This window comes from Coenobita brevimanus, chromosome 54 (genome assembly GCF_032717465.1).
Source record: "Coenobita brevimanus isolate Jiangsu-jjx chromosome 54, ASM3271746v2, whole genome shotgun sequence".
Classification (NCBI taxonomy): domain Eukaryota; kingdom Metazoa; phylum Arthropoda; class Malacostraca; order Decapoda; family Coenobitidae; genus Coenobita; species Coenobita brevimanus.
The window spans coordinates 39,173,713-39,192,799 of NC_137007.1; the positions used below are offsets into that span (position 1 = coordinate 39,173,713).

The 19,087-nt window shown below is 42.3% G+C and overlaps 1 protein-coding gene across 1 annotated transcript in view; it reads right to left on the reverse strand.

The window, feature by feature from the left end:
- The window catches only part of Nep1 (M13 family metallopeptidase neprilysin 1), a 175,916-nt gene extending 157,044 nt beyond the window's left edge, over positions 1–18,872 (reverse strand). Inside the window, exon 1 of the mRNA XM_080273329.1 lies at positions 18,443–18,872. Coding sequence (XP_080129455.1) covers positions 18,443–18,872 — 430 coding nt within the window. The remainder of the gene's footprint in view (positions 1–18,442) is intronic.
- Positions 18,873–19,087: the final 215 nt, after the last annotated feature.

Here is a 19,087-nt window from a genome sequence, read left to right on the forward strand (position 1 = left end):
GAGTTTGGTGGACATTGTTGATGAGGGTGTGGGTGAGGGGTTAGTGGGTGAAGTGTTATAGTGTGGATTTGATGGGTTAGGGAGTGAGTGTGGTATTGTGGGTTTGGTGGGTGAGGGAGTGAGTGCAGTAGGTAGGGGTTTGGTAAGAAGGGGAGTGAATTGAATAGGTGTGTAGTTGTTGGGTGTAGTGAAGTAAGGATGCTGTGGACTATTAATGTGGCTCCACCATACAGTGCCCTAGACTACGATAATCTAGTCTCCACATCTTACAAGTGACAATATGGAAGCGTGTTACCTCTTAAACCTTGGCATAACTCTTACACACACATTTACCCACCCGTACATATTAGGTATAGAGACTCATTCACCCTCCCTACGCGCACAAATCACCCCTCCATCCCCTCCACTCCACTCCACCCAACCTCTCCCCCTCCTCACCCCGTCTGGCTGTAGGGGGATATATCACATGCACTAAATGCCCTGCCTGTGTCCGGCTAATCTACATAATGCCCTCTCTGTTAGGCTCATTAATCTCATCTTTTCCCCGGTATTATTTTTCTGCCCAGAATTTTTTAATGGCCTGGGAAATGGAACACTCTGACCAGATGCACTTTTTGATAAAACGGAATTGGATGATGTTACGACTCTTTTAATGTGTGTGAACAACTTAATGCCTTTCCGATTCTTCCGACTGTTTTACTAATTGAAAAAAATACATTCTTTCGATTCTCTCCTTTTATTTTTGATGGATTTTTTTTTAATGTTTTTGCAATATCTCTTTGTTTACACTGAAAGTATTGATGCTCTGGCAGTATATTTATGAATCTTAAATGTCGGGACCAACTGCCTAGCCTAGGGCTCCAACGCTCCTCATGGAGCAATGTAGGATTGGATGATGGATGGATGGATGGATTAATTACCCAAAAACTATCAACGTTTTACTGTGTATCTAATTTTTTCAGATCTGTATCATCTTGTGACATTAAGTTATATTTTTAAATGCTGAATGTTTCAGTGTTCTTACAGTAATATGATCTGACAGACCATGAAGTATTTTAGTAGTAGTAGTAGTAGAAGTAGTAGTAGTAGTAGCAGTAGTAGTAATAGTAGTAATTTGTTGGTGTTGTTGTTGTAGGAGTAGCAGTACTAGGTGCAGCCTAAGACATGTCTGGACATGAACCCCGTAGGCTGGAGATGCCGTTGTCCCGCGGCCCACCACCGTCTTTTCGAGGGACAGGGAGAGAGTTGAGAGGCGTTACTAAAACCGGCTCCACTGCCCGGGTGCATCGAGTGTATGTGGGATTCCAGCTGCTCTCAAAGTTCTGCGAAAAACCTAACGCCCTGTTCATTCATCTCAATCATTTATCAATAGAAATATGTTTAACGTGACTTGAATTGGCTCTGATATGCTCAACAAGACTAAATTCGAGTCATCTTGGTCATTAAATTATATTTCTTCAATATCAGTGTAATAATTTTAACGCTCGAATTGGTTTCATACAGTTCAGTACGGCACGAAGCTAACCTTCTTGGCCTCTGCCACATCAAGTACTTGTAGATTTTATGAATAATAGGTCAGCTCTAAGCATTTTTATTAATACAAAAGGGAGCCAGGTTTTTTTTACCTTACCCCTACGTAAAAGACTTTAAAACTTTGACCACATTATGGTGGGAATCGGCGCGTAATCTCTAGTAGTAGTAGCAGTAGCAGCAGTAGTAGCAATAGTAGTAGTAGTAGTATTTTTAGTACTATATTGTTAGTAACAGTAGTATTCTTTGCCATTGCGACATTCGGGCCTCTCATTAGAACCATCCCAGACAGTCTCCCTTAACCCCTTCATCCCAATTTATTCATCATGGTAGGAACCTTCAAGCTAAAGGGTTGACGGCCTGAATCCTTAAACCCGTCCCCTACAAGACGACCTTGCTACCAGCGACGCACAGCCACCAGCAACGGACAGCAACTGGGCAGGTTTTATGACCCTGTACCTAAGGACACCATTAGCATCAGCATCAGCATCAGCAGCACCAGTAGCAGTATCACCAACTTCGTCATCTTCATCACCATCATTAGCAGCTTCAGCAACAACACCTTTGGCAACAGCACCATCGTCGTCTTCATCATCTTCATTTTCATATTCATCAACACCATCACCACTGTCATCATCATCATCATCATCATCATCATCACAGACGGGGAGGTGGACAGAGACATAAGAAGAGAGAGAGAGAGAGAGAGATAAGTAGGCAGGTAGGTACAGAAGGTAGATACACAGACGACCTGAGACGTATAGATAAACAATTTAGAGAGACAGAAGTAGATATAATTAGACAGAAAGACAAATAGACTGACAGATTCAGAGACAGCGGCGTGAGGTAACGTTAACCCTTTCATCCACTTAACATCTGCATTTCACTCTCTCTGGGTACTGGAATGGGACTACTACTAATACTGCTGCAACTACTACTACTGCAACTACTACTACTACTACTTTTAGAACTGGAATTCTTAGATAGAGCCTACATTGTCCAACTTACTACCAGAGATCAGACCCAAAGGAAAATCGTAGGGTTATAGACAGGATAAAATCAAAGAACATCATCACAGTGAAAAGCCCAATGGGGATTGCCACATAAACTCCCTCGCCTTTTTATACCTGGCCATGACCCCTAAAATGTCAACAGTTTGGACATCCGGGAGATAGAGAGAGAGAGAGTATGAAAAATCTGGATGCGTAGATCCCAACTCCGCCATTTAATACGCAACTTCCAGTCCCAAGTCTGTTTATGTGTATTTGTATGTGTATGAGAGAGAGACAGACAGAGACAGACAGACGGACATACAGACAGGCACAGAGAGAGAGAGAGAGTATACGATTGAGAAATATATGTAAGAGATCTATGTAAATTCACTTCAGCTCCACATTTAATAGTATTCATTACACAGTTCCAAGTTTCTCACTCTCTCTCTCTCTCTCTCTCTCTGTCATTTGTGTGTGTGTGTGTGTGTGTGTGTGTGTGTGTGTGTGTGTGTGTGTGTGTGTGTCAGTGCGAAGAAACAGACACAGACAAACAGTAAGAGGCATGCGTACGTGCTAAAAACACACTCGCGTTCACTTTCATTGCACCATTTAATACGCATCGCCCATCTTCACTACCGCTGCCTCATTAAACGCTGCGTACGGCTTGCGAAACTGAGCGAGCCCTTTCCACGTCCGGCGTATTGTGTTGCATCTCTAAAAATGATCGGCCGCCTGTGTTTTCGTTTCTATTATGCACAGGATATCCGTCATTAGGCGAGAGGAAAATACTAACGCTACTTCCGCATGTCCTTGTAGTCCGTGCTATAAACTAGTTTGCTGTAGCACTTTGCTAGTAGCAAGAATGAAATAAATCAATACTCACTTTACTACAGAACTTAAAATTGTCTCTATACGATATAGTTCAGCAAGGAAGTGAGAGGAAAATGCCGCGAGCACTTCTGCGTGTGTGGTACAAATAGTTCGTTGAAACGTTGTGGTGGTAACAAGAATACAGTATAGTCAACTAGACGTCATTTTAGTGAATGAGGGAAGACATAAATTTATCAACCTTCCCAGTGGAATTCACGATGGTCTTCAAACAGGTACCATCCACTAACGTGGTTTTGTGTTAATTAGCATGATGGCATATATATATATATATATATATATATATATATATATATATATATATATATATATATATATATATATATATATATATATATATATATATATATATATATATATATATATATATGTATATATTAAAAAGGTGTTAAGGGTATTTGCGAAGGAATAACTGCACAGTTTGGAAGTTAATTGGTGAAGAAATTAAGGAATGGCACCTATTGGAAAAATGTGTAGAAGAAAGATGATAAGAGAAAAAACTAAGCATATACCGTAGGTTTCCAGACTATACCGTTAAGATATAAATAGTTACAGTACGAGGATTTGGTATTTCTTACTTTTACAGAATATTAGTCATCAGGTGAGAGAGGAAAATGCTGCGTCTACTTGGCCATGTTGTTGTACGTGTAATCCTTGGCACTGCTTGATTAATAGTGATTTTGTGTATAAAAATGCATTCGATAAAATTATGCAACAGATCTTATATCGACGTAGTTTCTTAACCCCAGACCGCGGGAAGTTTAACAGGGGGCGAATGAAATCACTTGACGTTATTCAGAACAAAATAGATACATGATCTCCCACTGGTTAAGGAGTAGCTTGTACGCCTGTTTGCTTACCAATAGCCAGACGCCTAAAACTTGGAAGGGGTGGCCACAAACAAATCCTCCCTATATACACCTGTCTCTCGTCATTCAGTTTTCCTTTCTCTAGCCACACCCACCCCACTCATACGCCTCTCTGTCCCTTCTTTGAATCTCATCCTCGATTTTCCCCTCACGGTTTACCCCTTCACCTCACCCATATACTCTACGTCAATCTCACACTCACCATTCTCTCCACGGCCAACTCCTCTTCAGGCAGAATATAAACCACCACACCAGGGAAGAAATTGTTGGGGCTGTTGTAGCATGTTATTCTTGCAGTTGCGAGTACACATTGTTATCTTTCAACTTTTTCTTGGTCGAAAGGATTAAATATATAAGTAAATCAGTAAACAAACATTTCATCGCATACAATGTTTCAATTTTCTTGTATATTCTAAAAGACACATACCGTCTGTTTTCTCTTTCACAGTCCGATTACCTCTCTCTCTCTCTCTCTCTCTCTCTCTCTCTCTCTCTCTCTCTCTCTCTCTCTCTCTCTCTCTCTCTCTCTCTCTCTCTCTCTCTCTCTCCACCCAGACCCCCACCATTTACCACCTCATAACAAATGCTAACAATATCCCAATCCCTCATTATGGATACAACTAGGGGAGAATTTTTTATCTCTCTAGGGAGGGGAAAAAGGATGCCACATATTCCGATAACTGATAGAATAAAAACGATAAGGCAATTACTGGTGGTGTAGGAAAGGCACTTACTCTTCCTGGTACTATTTATGGTGTGATAGTCATGTTCTTGAAGGGATAGTTGAATTAGTGATGTTTCAGTGCAGGATGGGACTGTTAATGAGTTTGTTGATGTGGGGGAAGAATGCTCGAAGCCGTTACCTGTCTGGAGCGAGTCTCTCTCTCTCTCTCTCTCTCTCTCTCTCTCTCTCTCTCTCTCTCTCTCAGTAGCTGTACTAGCTCACATTCCCAATACTATTCGTTGTTGCCACACTTTTTTTTTTCCTTTCGTCAAACAGTTTTCCTTTTTTATTTGCTGCAGTAGAGGTACATAGACAGACAGACAAATCGAGATGAGAGAGAGAGAGAGAGAGAGAGAGTGTGTGTGTGTGTGTGTGTGTGTGTGTGTGTGTGTGTCTGTGTGTGTGTGTATACAGAACTACCAGCACACATTCATTCCACCAGGCAGAGAGATATTGAGTGAAATATTAAGTCTGTCAGATAGTCAGGTAGTAGGTAGGTAGGTAGGAAAGTAAGTAGATATGTAACTAGGTAGGTCGATAAATAAGGGGATAGGCAAGTAAGTAGGAATAAGTACATTGGATGGTGAGAGAGAGAGAGAGAGAGAGAGAGAGAGAGAGAGAGAGAGAGAGAGAGAGAGAGAGAGCAAATATCCAGGTAGCGGGTGAAATATTGCATCAGTGGGGGCACACTTAAACAATTTCCCCGCTATACCTAACAGGATAAGCCCCACCATCCAATACCACGCACGGGAGGAGAGAGAGAGAGAACTGTTTCCAGAGTTGAATCAGATCGTTGCACGAAAGTTTGCCTAAAATAAACGTCCTCATTATCACAGGAAAGGAGTTAGATAGCACCTGTCTCATTAAATTCAGCATTGCAAATTACAGGTAATATAATCCTGAAGAGATATCACCTTGCCTGCCTGTTGAATTGTGCATGACAGTTTGGCGGGGCTGGCAGTGTTGAGTTACCGAAAAATGATGCATCCACGTGGAGGGGATGCAAATGATAAGATGAAATTGCAAAAGGCACCAGCGGCAGTAGTGATGATCGCGTCGCTAATTTCCAGTGAGGTATGATAAATAATAATAATAATAATGGTGATGATGGTAATGATGATGATAATAATATTCATAATAATAATAATAGTAATAATAATAATAATAATTCGTGACCACCCATCATCCATTCACTCCTTGTAGAGCTATCGTCCTATCTACGGGTAATCTTACACAGAGTGACAAGCAAAGTGATTTTCTGAAACCCAGGAAACCATTTAATAGGTTGGGTGGTAACCATAAAAACACGTATTCCGTACGGTCGTAGGCAAACAAAGAGGGGGGGGGGGTTGGCAGGGGCTAGCGTTCCCCTAGATTCCCTATTACCTCTCTGTGAAAATTTCAGGAAACTAATAATGATGATGATAATGAGAATCATAATAATAATAATAATAATAATAATAGTAACAACAACAACAACAACCACTAGAACTCTATACCTGTCCTACAGACAGTCATTAGTCTCCGTCTACTGTTTCTTACAGTGACCTTGACCCCATTGGGGAGATATGGATTTTTTTTCCTATCAGCAGTGGCCCATGCCAGGACACATAACTTGGGCCCTTCAGATTCCTTGCACAATCTTCGGTTCTCCTGGAATCGTCGCGAGACTCTGCGGTCGGAATAATAATAATAATACCAGCGAAAACTACAGTCTCCACCTATGTAGTAGGTGTAGACTAATAATGAAATAAACTATTGGGAATCGGTCCGCCAAGTTTCGTCTACTGCTCTCAGGACTGTCATTAGCACGCTATATATACAGTAAATCGTGGTCATTAGTCTCCTGCTGCTGTTTCTTACAGTGACCTTGACCCCGTTGGGAAGACTTTGTTTTGTTTTTTTATCAGCAATGGCCCATGCCAAGACACCTAACCTGGACTCTTCAGATACTTTGCATAGTCTCTGGTTTTCCTGGAATCGTTGGGAGGCTCTGAGACTGGAATAATAATAATAATAATACCAGCGAAGACAACAGTCTCCACCTATGTAGTGGGAGGAGACTAATGATAATAGTAGCAGTAATAGTAGTTGTAGTAGTAGTAGCAGTAGTGGTAGTAGTAGTAGTAGTAGTAGTATTTACTGTTGTCGTTGTTGTTATAATCAGAGTATCTTAATATTTCCTACTGAAAGTGTAAAAATACCCTACTTTTTTTTTATATATATATTAGAACAGAGGAAGGAAAAACAAATGAATAAAAAAAATAATAATCCATACACCAGATTACTGGCGTCCTCCATTCGCGTATATAAAATAGCCATGTACATAAGGTATCCAGTTTACTATAAGGACTGCAAAAGAAGGGAGCTCTCGTAGTGAAGCGGTTAAGTGGAATGGACTGGCGGACAAAAGCAGTAGAGTCATGGTACAGAGAGGGTAGGCACGGAGGAGCAGTGGTCAAGGCCGCCACCCACCACACACACCAAGCTAATAGGGTGCGTAGGTTAAGGCAAGCTGGATTAGACTGGATTAGATGGATTATGTCAGGTGAAGCTAAGTTAGAGTAGGTTAGATGGATTCGATTGGGTTAGATGAAGTGGGGATAGGTTTTGTTTGATTGGACTGGCTTGGCTTGGCTTTGGTTCTGTTAGACTGAATTAGACTAGATTGGTTAGGTCAGAGGAGCAAGGAATGAAACTAGTAATGAAGACGAGAGAGAGAGAGAGAGAGAGAGAGAGAAGTAAAAGCAGGGTATACAAATAAATAAAAGCAAAGAGGACGAGGAATGACCGTATCGAATATGAGATATGAAAACGACAGAATTACTAATGAAGTGAGGGTAACTGTTGTAGAATTTTAAAAGCAGAATTGAAATGGTTTGGCAGTAGCAAAGAGGAATGGAAAAAGAATAGGTCAGAATTTAATCTCGTGAAATTGGAGGAGAAAATTTATAAAGAGAAGAATGAAATGGGAAGTAATTGTAGCCATGAAGAGGAGACAGAAACAGAGCAAGTTTTTTTTTTTTCTATGCAAGGAAGAAGAAACCAAAGGCCAGAAATTAAATGAAATAGAAAATAGTAAAGGAACTGAAAAAAGTGCTGCGAAAAAGGAACAGTGGTGCAGTTACAGCCAATTAAGCCCAAAATAGCCCGTAAAAATGACGAGAAGAAAAAAAAAATTGCTCCATGTGTATCTGGGGAAAGAAGAGGAAAGGAAAGGTGTGGCAGTGAGAGAAACAACTGAAGTGAAGACAGAAAGTGAAACGGATAGCAAAAATTAAGTGTGAGAGACAGACAGAGGTAGACAGAGACAGACAGACAGATAGACATAGGCTGACAGACAGACAAACAGAGACAGAGAGAGAGATGGGGGAGGAGGGGGTAGCTCAATTTAAACCACAGAAAATTAACTGATGTGAAGGCATAACTGAAACAAATAATGAAAACACAAAGAAATAGCGAAAAGAAGCAGCTCAACTGAAGCACAAAACGGCAAAAGTGAAGAGTTAATTGTAAACACTGAAAGCAACGGAAGCAAGAAATACTGACAATAATAACCTTTTCCCCTTCCCCTCAAAAAAAAGGAAAGAAAAGAAATAAAAAGAGCGAAAATGACGATAGAGCCGGAGAAAAGTAGCGAAAGAAAGAAATAAAAAGTAAATAGACATAACATAAAGAAAAAGGGAAGATGAAGAAATATATAATGAGTGGAGGGAGAAATTGCTGGAAAAAAAAAAAAAAACAGCCCCAAAATAGCGAAAGCAAACAAGAAAATCGATGAGAATGGCAAAAGCGAAAATGATCACCGTGATAAAAACTGCTAGACAAAAAGTGGCCGGGAAAAACTGCAAAACTGATAACGCAAGTTAATGAAAACAAAATGAAAGTAGGAAAAAAATAGATCATAATTGCCCTCACCCACCCCCAATATTTTCTTTAAAAAGTGGGCGTAAGGAGAACGCTTTGAGGATACATAACCTGGGCCCTTCAGATTCCTTGTGTAGGTCGCATTGAAATTGTTTTTTTTTTATTATTATTTAAAAAAAAAACTACTTAAGACACAGCTTTTTACCTATCAAAAGGCACTAGTTCGCAGTAAGACACATAACTGTATGCAGTTTCATGACTTTATAGTGAATATTTTCTGAGTTTTGGCCTAGAAACGAAATCTCTATGCCCGGCCAGCCGCCTTGCCGCCCTGCCTCCCAACTTTACTGACGGACACTTATTGATCCCAGTGATAACAACACCCTCCTCTGACTTTGTCAGGTGGAGGGTACAAATTGCGAAAATGCTGAAATTAGCTGAAAAGTAAAAATGAGCTGAAAGAACGAGAATGAAGCGGCAAAAAGGAAGAAAGTAGCAACGAAAACAAAATAAGATAAGAACAATAACAGAGAAAAATATCGCAAATGAAGACAGTAGCACAGAAAAATTGTGAATATTAGAGTAATACAAAAAAAATATTGCAAATGAAGACAGTAAGAGAAAACTTTTGATAATGAAGCTAATGTCACAGAACAATGACGCCAAGTACAGACAGCTGCATTTAAAAAAAATAATGAAAATGAAGACAGCAGCGGAGGGCAATAACAAAACTGGCGACATCAACTAATAAAAACAAGGTGAAAATTTAAAGAATACTGAATCAGCAGAGATGGAAAGAGTAGCCCTGGAAAAATAACCAAAGAGTAGCCGCATAAACTCTAAAAAACTGGAGAAAGTAGAAACATAAGAGGAAAAGCTTAGGCAGTAGCAGTGGGAGGGAGGTACTGACGATAACACGGGACCTTTGGCGAGAACAAGAGATCAGGGAGCATTATTGTCTTCCTGCTTAGCCAGTGGAGAGAGGGAGGAGGGGGGGATCAACACGGTGGTAGGTAGGTGGAGGGGAGGGAACGGGAGGTAAGTTCGGTGGTAGGTAGGTAGAAGGGAGGGAGGGGGAAGGGGAGGTGGTCAGTGGGGAAAGGGAGGAGGGAAAGGTGTGGACAATAGGGGATTAAAGAACAACAGCAATATCATGTAACGTGTGTCATATAAACGTACTCTCATTTTACTTGTTTCACCAACTGTATTCTTTATCGATCTCCTCTTCCTAATAACCACCTCATTAGAAAGAAAAAAAAAATGTGTAAACTAGGGTATGGGGAGGGGCAATGAGAGAGTGAAAAGAGATGGTGAGGAGTGAAGGAGTGGGATGGAGGGAGAGAGGGGTGGGGGTGCTGAGGGAGAGTGGACAGTAGTTGTATTTGTTCACACATGCCTCCCTGTCCCTAAACACACACACACACACACACACACACACACACACACACACACACACACACACACACACACACACACACACACACACACACACACACCACCACCAGAGTTCACTCATTCTCTCTCCCTCATTGCTTATTTGTTTATTTGTCTATTAATCTGCTGTATATCTGTCTATCAGTATGTATCTATCCACGTGTTTTTTTTTCTATCGTCTGTCTGTCTGTCTGTCTATCTAACAATCTATCTTTTTACTGAAGCATATTGCTTGACTTCGCATTCTGTGAGTGATGGCCTCTGCAAAAAAAAAATCTACCCAGAACTTTCTCTTTTCACAACGCACTTCATTCATATAATATATATATATATATATATATATATATATATATATATATATATATATATATATATATATATATATAATTTTTTTTCAGGCCAATATGGGGCCACATGCAGTAGGTAATGAATACAAGAGCACTGTTCAGTGGTTCAAGATGTAGTAATCGCAGTATCATAAATATTTTCAAACTACAGGTAAATATGTATGGTATGTGCCATCGTCAAAGATCCCCCTGAAAGGCGAGATCTAAGGAAGCATATTTCTTAGTTTTCTTGCAAATGATATATTATAACTAATAAAGTCAGAATATTTCAGGTGTTTTCATAATATCAGACCACATCACAGAATGAAGATAAAGTGGCTAAAATCGTCATACGATAAGTTTTTGGACAGTATTATGAACTTAACTTTTTGCCTCTTTCACAGTGTGAATATCGTTAATTGGTTGCAAGTGAATTGCTATGTATCAGAAGTTTCAAAACGATAATAATAAAGGTTATGTTTTTATTCACTTTCTGAATTATCATATATGTAAAATAAATATCTTCCTCGAAACAATAATGAATACATTTAAGGGGGGTCTTTTTATGACTCTCCGTAGATCCTCCGGCATAGTCTATTTCCATTGGTCTTTACTGTATTTGAGGGGTCAAACCTCCCTAAACCCCCACGCATTTCGAACACTGAAGAAGAGCTTGACGGAATTTGGAATAAGGATGGGACGCTTCCCTGGTATCAGCAAATTGACCGCCTTTGTGTTTTTGCCAGTTTCGTCCACCTTTTTCTGCAAAGCTTTTCTTTTTACCTTTTGATCATTAGATTGAAAAAGCTTAATCGGGTCCGGATGTAGAGATGATCTCATCCCCGTCTCAACCATCGATACCTCACTTGGCAACAATAATGCTATTTTAACCGTACCTCGGAGTTTTCAATTCATTTCTGGAGTTTTATGAGCATGCGCCGCGTCTCGACTGTAATCATTCGAATGGTTGGGATCTCATTCAAACATCCTTTCTTGAGAAATGTTACTTTGTTTGCTTCTTCAAACGAAGATGCAATAAAGGCCACATATGTTACCGTATTTAGTCCAGGGGGGAGGGGCACAAAACGATAAAGTTTGGGGAACTCCCGGTGTAGGATATTGACGCATCGTATGCAAAAATAAACTGCTAAGGAAGTGGTGCTAGGGAGCCTCCTTAACCGACCAGAATACATTCCTTAGTATAAGTAAATAAAACACAGAATGATATCAAGGCACCGGAAGCAGAAATAAGTGAGAGAGGAAGAGATGGTAGGAAGCTTGGTAGACTGACGAGTATACGAACGGGAGAGTGTCAGCGGTTAGAGTGGCCACCGTAAACAGACACTGAACACCTTCCGTCACTGCCATGCATCTCTCACCCGTGCACAAATATCCAAACTGTGATCGAGTTGACCACTTTTTTTTTCCTTTATTTAGCAGGAGTGTCTAGGTTAAGGCTGGTTTACCCTGTTCGGGTCAGGTTGGGTTGGGATGGGGTAAAGTAGGTTAGTCTGTTATGGTTAGGCTGCATTGGGAAAGGTTTAATTTTTGGCTAGGGTTTGGCTGGGTGTTAGGTTAAATTAGGTTGATCTGTTACGTTCATAAACGTACTGAAACATAACCTGACCATATTCCTGAAATGAATAATGCATTTAAGATTGAACTTTATGATACTGAAGGTCAGAACAAAAAATTACGATCAAATCCCCGTCTTAGCTATGTTGTTTATTTATTTATTTATTTTTTTACGTGAAGAACAAGACATGGGAAACTTCTGTGCTGTCCTTTCCTTGTTCATCATCTGAAAATAGATCACATTTACGACACAGAACTGATCGTAAGTCTGTCTGTAAATCTTTGACATGAATTATAAACTGATTCAGGTTGTGTGAGTGTAGAGGCGAGCTTGAATAAACATCCTTCAGCTTCTTCCTAGGTACATTTTTTCTAAAGAAACATAGCAAACAAGAGTTCCCTTTCGTCAGGTTAAGGTTCTGGTATACAGAGGACCTGAGGCGAGTCTTGTTCACAGTGTTTTTTATGCCTGGCGATATGAGCGGGACGCAGACTCCCACAAAATCCCATATTTCACTTTCATTCACGATTCATCTTTGAAATTTTGCGGGAGGATTAAACAAGAGACAGATTTTGCCCATGTTTTTTCTTATGTCCGGGGGTCTGTAGGGTCCTCTGCCTCCCTCAGCCCATCTATATTTTTAAGATACTTTGTACAGCCGCTGTAAGTGGGTTTATTGGACTTGAGGAAATTATTCTAAAAACAATATTTAACATCACTCTTTCATTCAGGACAGGCGATTTTACCGAACTTGAGAGGAATGGCTGGTAGTGCAGGGGCTAGGTAGAGGAAACCTTTTTGCGATTGCCAAATGAAGCAAAGAAATCCTTGTTAGGAATGCATTTTTTTTTTTTTTTTTTTTTTTTTTTAGTGTATGTTTCCGACTCGGCATAGGCTTCACAGCCTGCTCCCAAGGCCCAGCAGTCCTACATATCATACACCTTTACAAGTAACCACTTCCGCGCTAACATCCACCGTCCATATTGAATACATGCTAGGGCTGTTTCATTATGACTGGTGTATTGGTGTTAGCGGGGGTATTTTTACGACATGTCGGCGGATCTTCTGGTAGATAAAGGTCTGATTTTATGAAATTCAGATCTTTAAACTGTTCCCTGCCTCAGCGGGGATTTGAACCTGGGTCCTGTAGGACTGCTGGCCACCTCTCTACCGATTGAGCCACCGCCATCCTAGGGTGATCCACATAATTATTACACTCCTCTTGCACCCCGTCCGGCTACTTTAATTATGTGTAGGAGACAGCTCAGTCAAGTATTAGTAATAGTAGTTGTTTCAGGCCAAACAGCACCGAGTCCCAAAGGAAGGCCACGGCCGAGACCGGGCTTTCCCACAGAGCTCTCAAGGAGTGTATGTTGTGTTGTTGGCGCAGGCAGTTGTGTGCAATGAAGTCTTCCATAATGTGCTTAATAGTATGGAGTGCTGTGTTGCATCCTGGACAGGCATTAGCGACGGAGTCATCCAGCCTCTTCTGATAACTCAAGAGGGCGGATGATGCCCACATCTCAGCCTGGCCAGGCGGACCCTGTCCTCACGAGGGAGGTAGGATTCAAAAGGGTTGATATCAGAAGGTCGTGCATGCAGCTGTGTGTTGTCTTTGAGTGACTGAATGGAGCGGCAAGTGATTTGGTGATTTGAGCATGGGTATGCTTCTGGAAGCTGGTTTGAGGCGGGCGAGGGGAGAGAGATGACAGTATGATATCGTGTGCTGGATGTAGTTTTGATGTTCCTTGGTGTGGTGGATGTGCTGCCATGTAGTGTAGTGGATGGTGTAGGTTTATGGAGGCTGCAGCAAGAATTTGTGTGCCGCTCATGCTTAGATGATCCTTGACTTTGAGGACTCAGGTTTCTTTGTGTAGGTGGTCTGTGGGTGCAGCAGCTGTGCAGCCTGTGATTATTTTTAAGGCCTTGTTCTGTATGGTGTGTAGAGAGAGAGAGAGAGAGAGAGTGAGAGTATTCGGATAGAAGGAGTTACGTCTTCGACGAAACGAACCAGGGAAAGGTGACTGATTGGCTAAAAGGTCTTTTGAGGAGACTGCTACCTATTAGAGTGTTAGGTATTTTAGCAGGATTGGAAGTAGCTTTTTAACTGTGTGACGGCACATTACCAAGATTGAGATTTGAAACGGAAATGAAGGTGACATTGAAGGAAATTTTAATCTTTTCAGTACTGTTTTTAAAGGAATTGGCGGTGACATTCTAGGAAATTTTAACCCTTCCAATACTGTCTTTAAAGGAACTGGCTATGACATTCTGGGAAATTATAATCGTATTAGTCGGAAATTTTAATCTTATCAGGACGATTTGGAAAGGTACTGAGGGTGACATTCTAGCAAATTTAAATAATTTCAGTGCCATGGCTTCCCCTTGCTACATCTACACAATGTTATACACCAGTGAAATACCTCTCGTACTGAAGTAGTTAGAAACAGTCCCCATTAACTCTTTATATAAAATCAGTTATTACTGCTATAGGAAAATATTTACACACTGAAGGGGTTATATTATACGCTGTCCATTAATTCTTTCGTTATTATTATTATAGATAGATAGATAGATAGACATATACTCGTGTATATAGATCGACAGATGGAGAGATATACTCATTTATCTAGATACATATAGATATATAGAGATTTACTCGTGTATATATATATATATATATATATATATATATATATATATATATACACACACACACACACACACACCTACTACCGCCAGACGATTCCTCGCAGATTAGCAGAGACTTGTCGCACTATACTAACTCTTCAGTCCGACCAGAGCTATTTTGTATTTTGTTCCTCATACTACCGAACAGTTTTTCTTAACTTACGAGAGACTTTTCGAACTGAACAGGTTACATACAGCCTTCATTAACCCATCACTTTGAGAGGTCTTTCCCTAGCTGAATAAAAAAATCACGTGGCGCCAGAAATGATTTAATACCAAAGTGGACCAAACGAGGTGAAGGGGCTATAGAATTGAGGATAATGTGAAAGGGCTTGAAAGGGGCTCAAGGACTTGTTCTCAAGGTTATAAGGAAGGCGGGAGTGGAGCACTGCAGGAGCGAGGAGAAGGAGACGAGGCCAAGGGGGAGAGTAATCGTTAACTTCACACCCCACCCCACCCCACTCCACCTTCCACCACACCACCCAACTCCACAACTGACCTCCACCACTCTCCTTTCTCCAACACCTACATTCTTTATCCATTATTACAGTCCCTCCATCCCCCTTCCCCCATCATATACTTCACAGCTTTCTCCACCACTAGACTGTATTCGTTTTTTTCCTTCCTCTACACTCCACCTTCTCCCTTGCTCCACCACCCCACGCCACTCCATCCCTTGGTTCACTACTCTCTCCATCTCTAGTTCACACACATTTTACTCTATCTATAGGCCCCACTTCACCAGTTGCCCCATTACCCCACCCCACCCCTAGCTCCACAGCCTCACACCTTCTCCCAGCCCACAACCGCACACCTTGCCCCACCCCACAACTCTACACCTTGCCCCATCCCACAACTCCACATCAATAAGGATTCCAACCGATTCACATTTGTTAATCATCTTTAACAGAGGACTATTTCAGTATTATCATCATCATCATCATCATCATCATCATCCTGAGCCTTATTCACACCCAAAGACGAGGTGAAGTCAGATCCACAAACAAGGGAGAGAGTGATTACGAAGGTGTTAGGACTATCAACAGCAGGCCTAAATTCTCCGAAGTGAACCACATCATCAGTCACACAGTATTTGATATTTATGGCATAAATAAGGAGTACCGGTGAGTAGTCTAATATTTCATTTTGTGTTCCTTGCCAGTGTTGCATCTTCTGTGGATTATTTCTAGATCTAGGTTTGAGTAGAGTTGTTCCCTAGGCAGTCTGGCCGAACAGCCCCGAGTCCCTTAGGAAGTCCATGGCCGAGACCGGGCTTTCCTACAGAGCTCTCAAGGAGTGTATGTTGTGTTGTTGGCGTTGGTGATTGTGTCACAATGCAGTCTTCCATAATGTGCTTAATAGTATGTGTGTATGTGTGTGTGTGTGTGTGTGTGTGTGAGAGAGAGAGAGAGAGAGAGAGAGAGAGAGAGAGACTGATTCCTTCTGTGGGGGTGTTTCGGTCAGGTGCTCTTCTGCGATGGCAAGCCGCCACTCTCCGAGCAGAGTAAGCGCCATGCATATAAATACTATGCATGGTACTTCGTGCAATGTGTAATACGCAGTACGTAGAATTAAAATCGCCGTCACTCCACTGTATATAAACAAAGAAAAATATAAACTAGAATGGCACTCAGTAGCGCGCATACCTCCGCCAACGCCTTATCTCGCGATGTTAAAGAAAGTGGAAAAAAAAAAAATCCTGGATCCGCACCTTTATCCGGATCCGCACCAATATTTATTGGAGTGTATTCTGGGCCAAGGCCCATTCTTCTACCAAGTTTCGTGGAAATCCGTCCAGTAGTTCTTGTGTAATCCTGCTCACAGACAACCAACCAACAAACAAACAAACGGACAGGGGTGAAAATAATAACCTCCTTGGTGGAGGTAATAAATATATCAGCACGTCGTTCTAAGCACATTTAGTACATGAGTAAAGATAAAACTTGCAACATATTACGCTGAATAATTTGTTTATGGAATCGTAATAATGCAGATCGCTGATTTTTAAGACAAGTTACATTACTGAAGAGCCGACTTGAGTGTTCCTTACGTTATCTGACGAGAATACCAGCAAGTGTGCGAGACACTTGGAGATCGGTGTGTGTGTGTGTGTGTGTGTGTGTGTGTGTGTGTGTGTGTGTGTGTGTGTGTGTGTGTGTGTGTGTGTGTGTGTGTGTGTGTGTGTGTGTGTGACGGATAGGTGGGTGTGGTGTCCATTGGCGGTGAGGCCAGGGCTGACCCTAACGAAATTATCCGCTCATATGCTGATACCTACAGGGGATAAAGGAAATACGAAGCGCTCAGGATACTTCGCGTTTTCTGTTTCCTTGTGGACATCAGCAAATCCATGAGTAACGTGTAACAAGTGATATATATATATATATATATATACATACATACACACACACATACCGGTATATATATTCCCTAACACTGCATCCTGTGATTGGAGGCCTTGACATGGAGTTCATTGTAAGATTGTTCGTGAATCCAGGTCTATGGTCCAAATTTTCGTGTCATGGAGAAGAGGCTCTACTACCTCTTTCTTAGCGATTTATTTTGTGCAGTGTACTGTAATATTATCTTCTATCTTATCATTGCCTTCATTATCATCATACACATCCACAACATAACATCATTACCATCATCATCATCAGCATGATCTTTTTTTCCCATCCAAGGATGGAATGGGGGCTTTGGATGACTTATTTTTATATAGAGACAAAACTGCGTGTAACATATCGTTCATCAGGTCGTGAACTGTACAAGACCACAACAGCGTGCCAAAAGCAGAAATGTAATGGCAAAGAATAGATGTCAGGGAGCCTCCTAGGTCCATGAGAATGCGACCTCAGGTGTAGAGAGGGGAGCGGGGGGTGGTGGGTGCAGGAGAGGAGGGGAGCCACCTGACATCCTAAGTTTGTTTGGTAATAGGCGCCCAAGTGGGGGTGGGGGGAGGGGGAAAAGGGATGGCAGATGTGGGAAGGGATTGAAAGTGGGGGGGTGACAACAAGTGTGGGAATGATGTGGGATGGTACAGGGGAGTGGGGGACCAACTGACATCTTTAGAGATTTTGTCAAAACCCACGTGTGAGCAGGGGTACAGCAGGTCTGGAGTGAGGGTGTGGGGTGATACTTAGAGGGAGTGAGGGACCTATCTGACATAAGTTTTTTTTTTTTTCTGATTCTGCGTGCAGGTGTAGGTAGGGGGCGAAGGCAGGTGTGAAAATGCGTAGGGTGGGAGGTGTGAACTAGTGTGGAGTGAGGGGATAGGTGAGACAGAAGACTGGGGGAATACATGGCATCACCAGTTTGTTTGTCAGTCTGTATACAAGTGTTGGAGAAGGTAGGTGTGGGGAGGGATTTACAGGTGTTAACAGGTGTCCAGGTGTGGGTGTGGGAGTGATGCTGAAAGTGGGACCTACGTTAAAGCGTGAGTTTTGAGAAACCATATTCAAGTGTAGGTAGAGGGTGAGGTCAGGCGTGGAGATGTCATGTAGGAAGGTAATGGGGAGGAAGGAGGGAGGAGGGAGGTGATGACCTACCTTCCACCTGCATGTGAAGGATCAGGATGATGAGCAGGCCAAGACAAGCCAGACCAAGCAGCAGCATCAACCCCAGGTGGTGTCGGTCCCAGCGTTTCTTTCGTCCACCCCTCTGCGACACGCCAGGCTCGGGAAGCTGTTGCTGAAGTTGGTGCTGAAGCTGCTGCCTCTGCTGCTGTTGCTGCTGCTGCTCCTCCTGCTGCAACTGCGGCCCGGGGCTGCTCCAGGTTTCACCAGACTCTCCCAGGGGGTTCTCGTGGATTGTGACACGAACTTCGCTGGTGTCATTCTGGGCGTTTCCGTCTCTAGCTGCCACGGTGTTGAGGGGCTGGAGCTCCCCCTGGTGTGCGGCGTCACGGGGGATGGCCGAGTCTGCCTTGGTCCCCCCTGGCACGAAGCCGTTCTTGTGAGTGTCGGCCGAGTGCAGCATGGTGTGATGGGGACGTCAGCGCATGGAGGCGGCAGCTGTCCGGACACCGCGGCGGCCGACTCACCACTGACTCTGTCCCGCCCCGCCCCGCCTAGCCCTGCCACCCAACCCGCGCACACACACACACACACACACACACACACACACACACACACACACACACACACACACACACACACACACACACACACACACACACACACACACACACACAC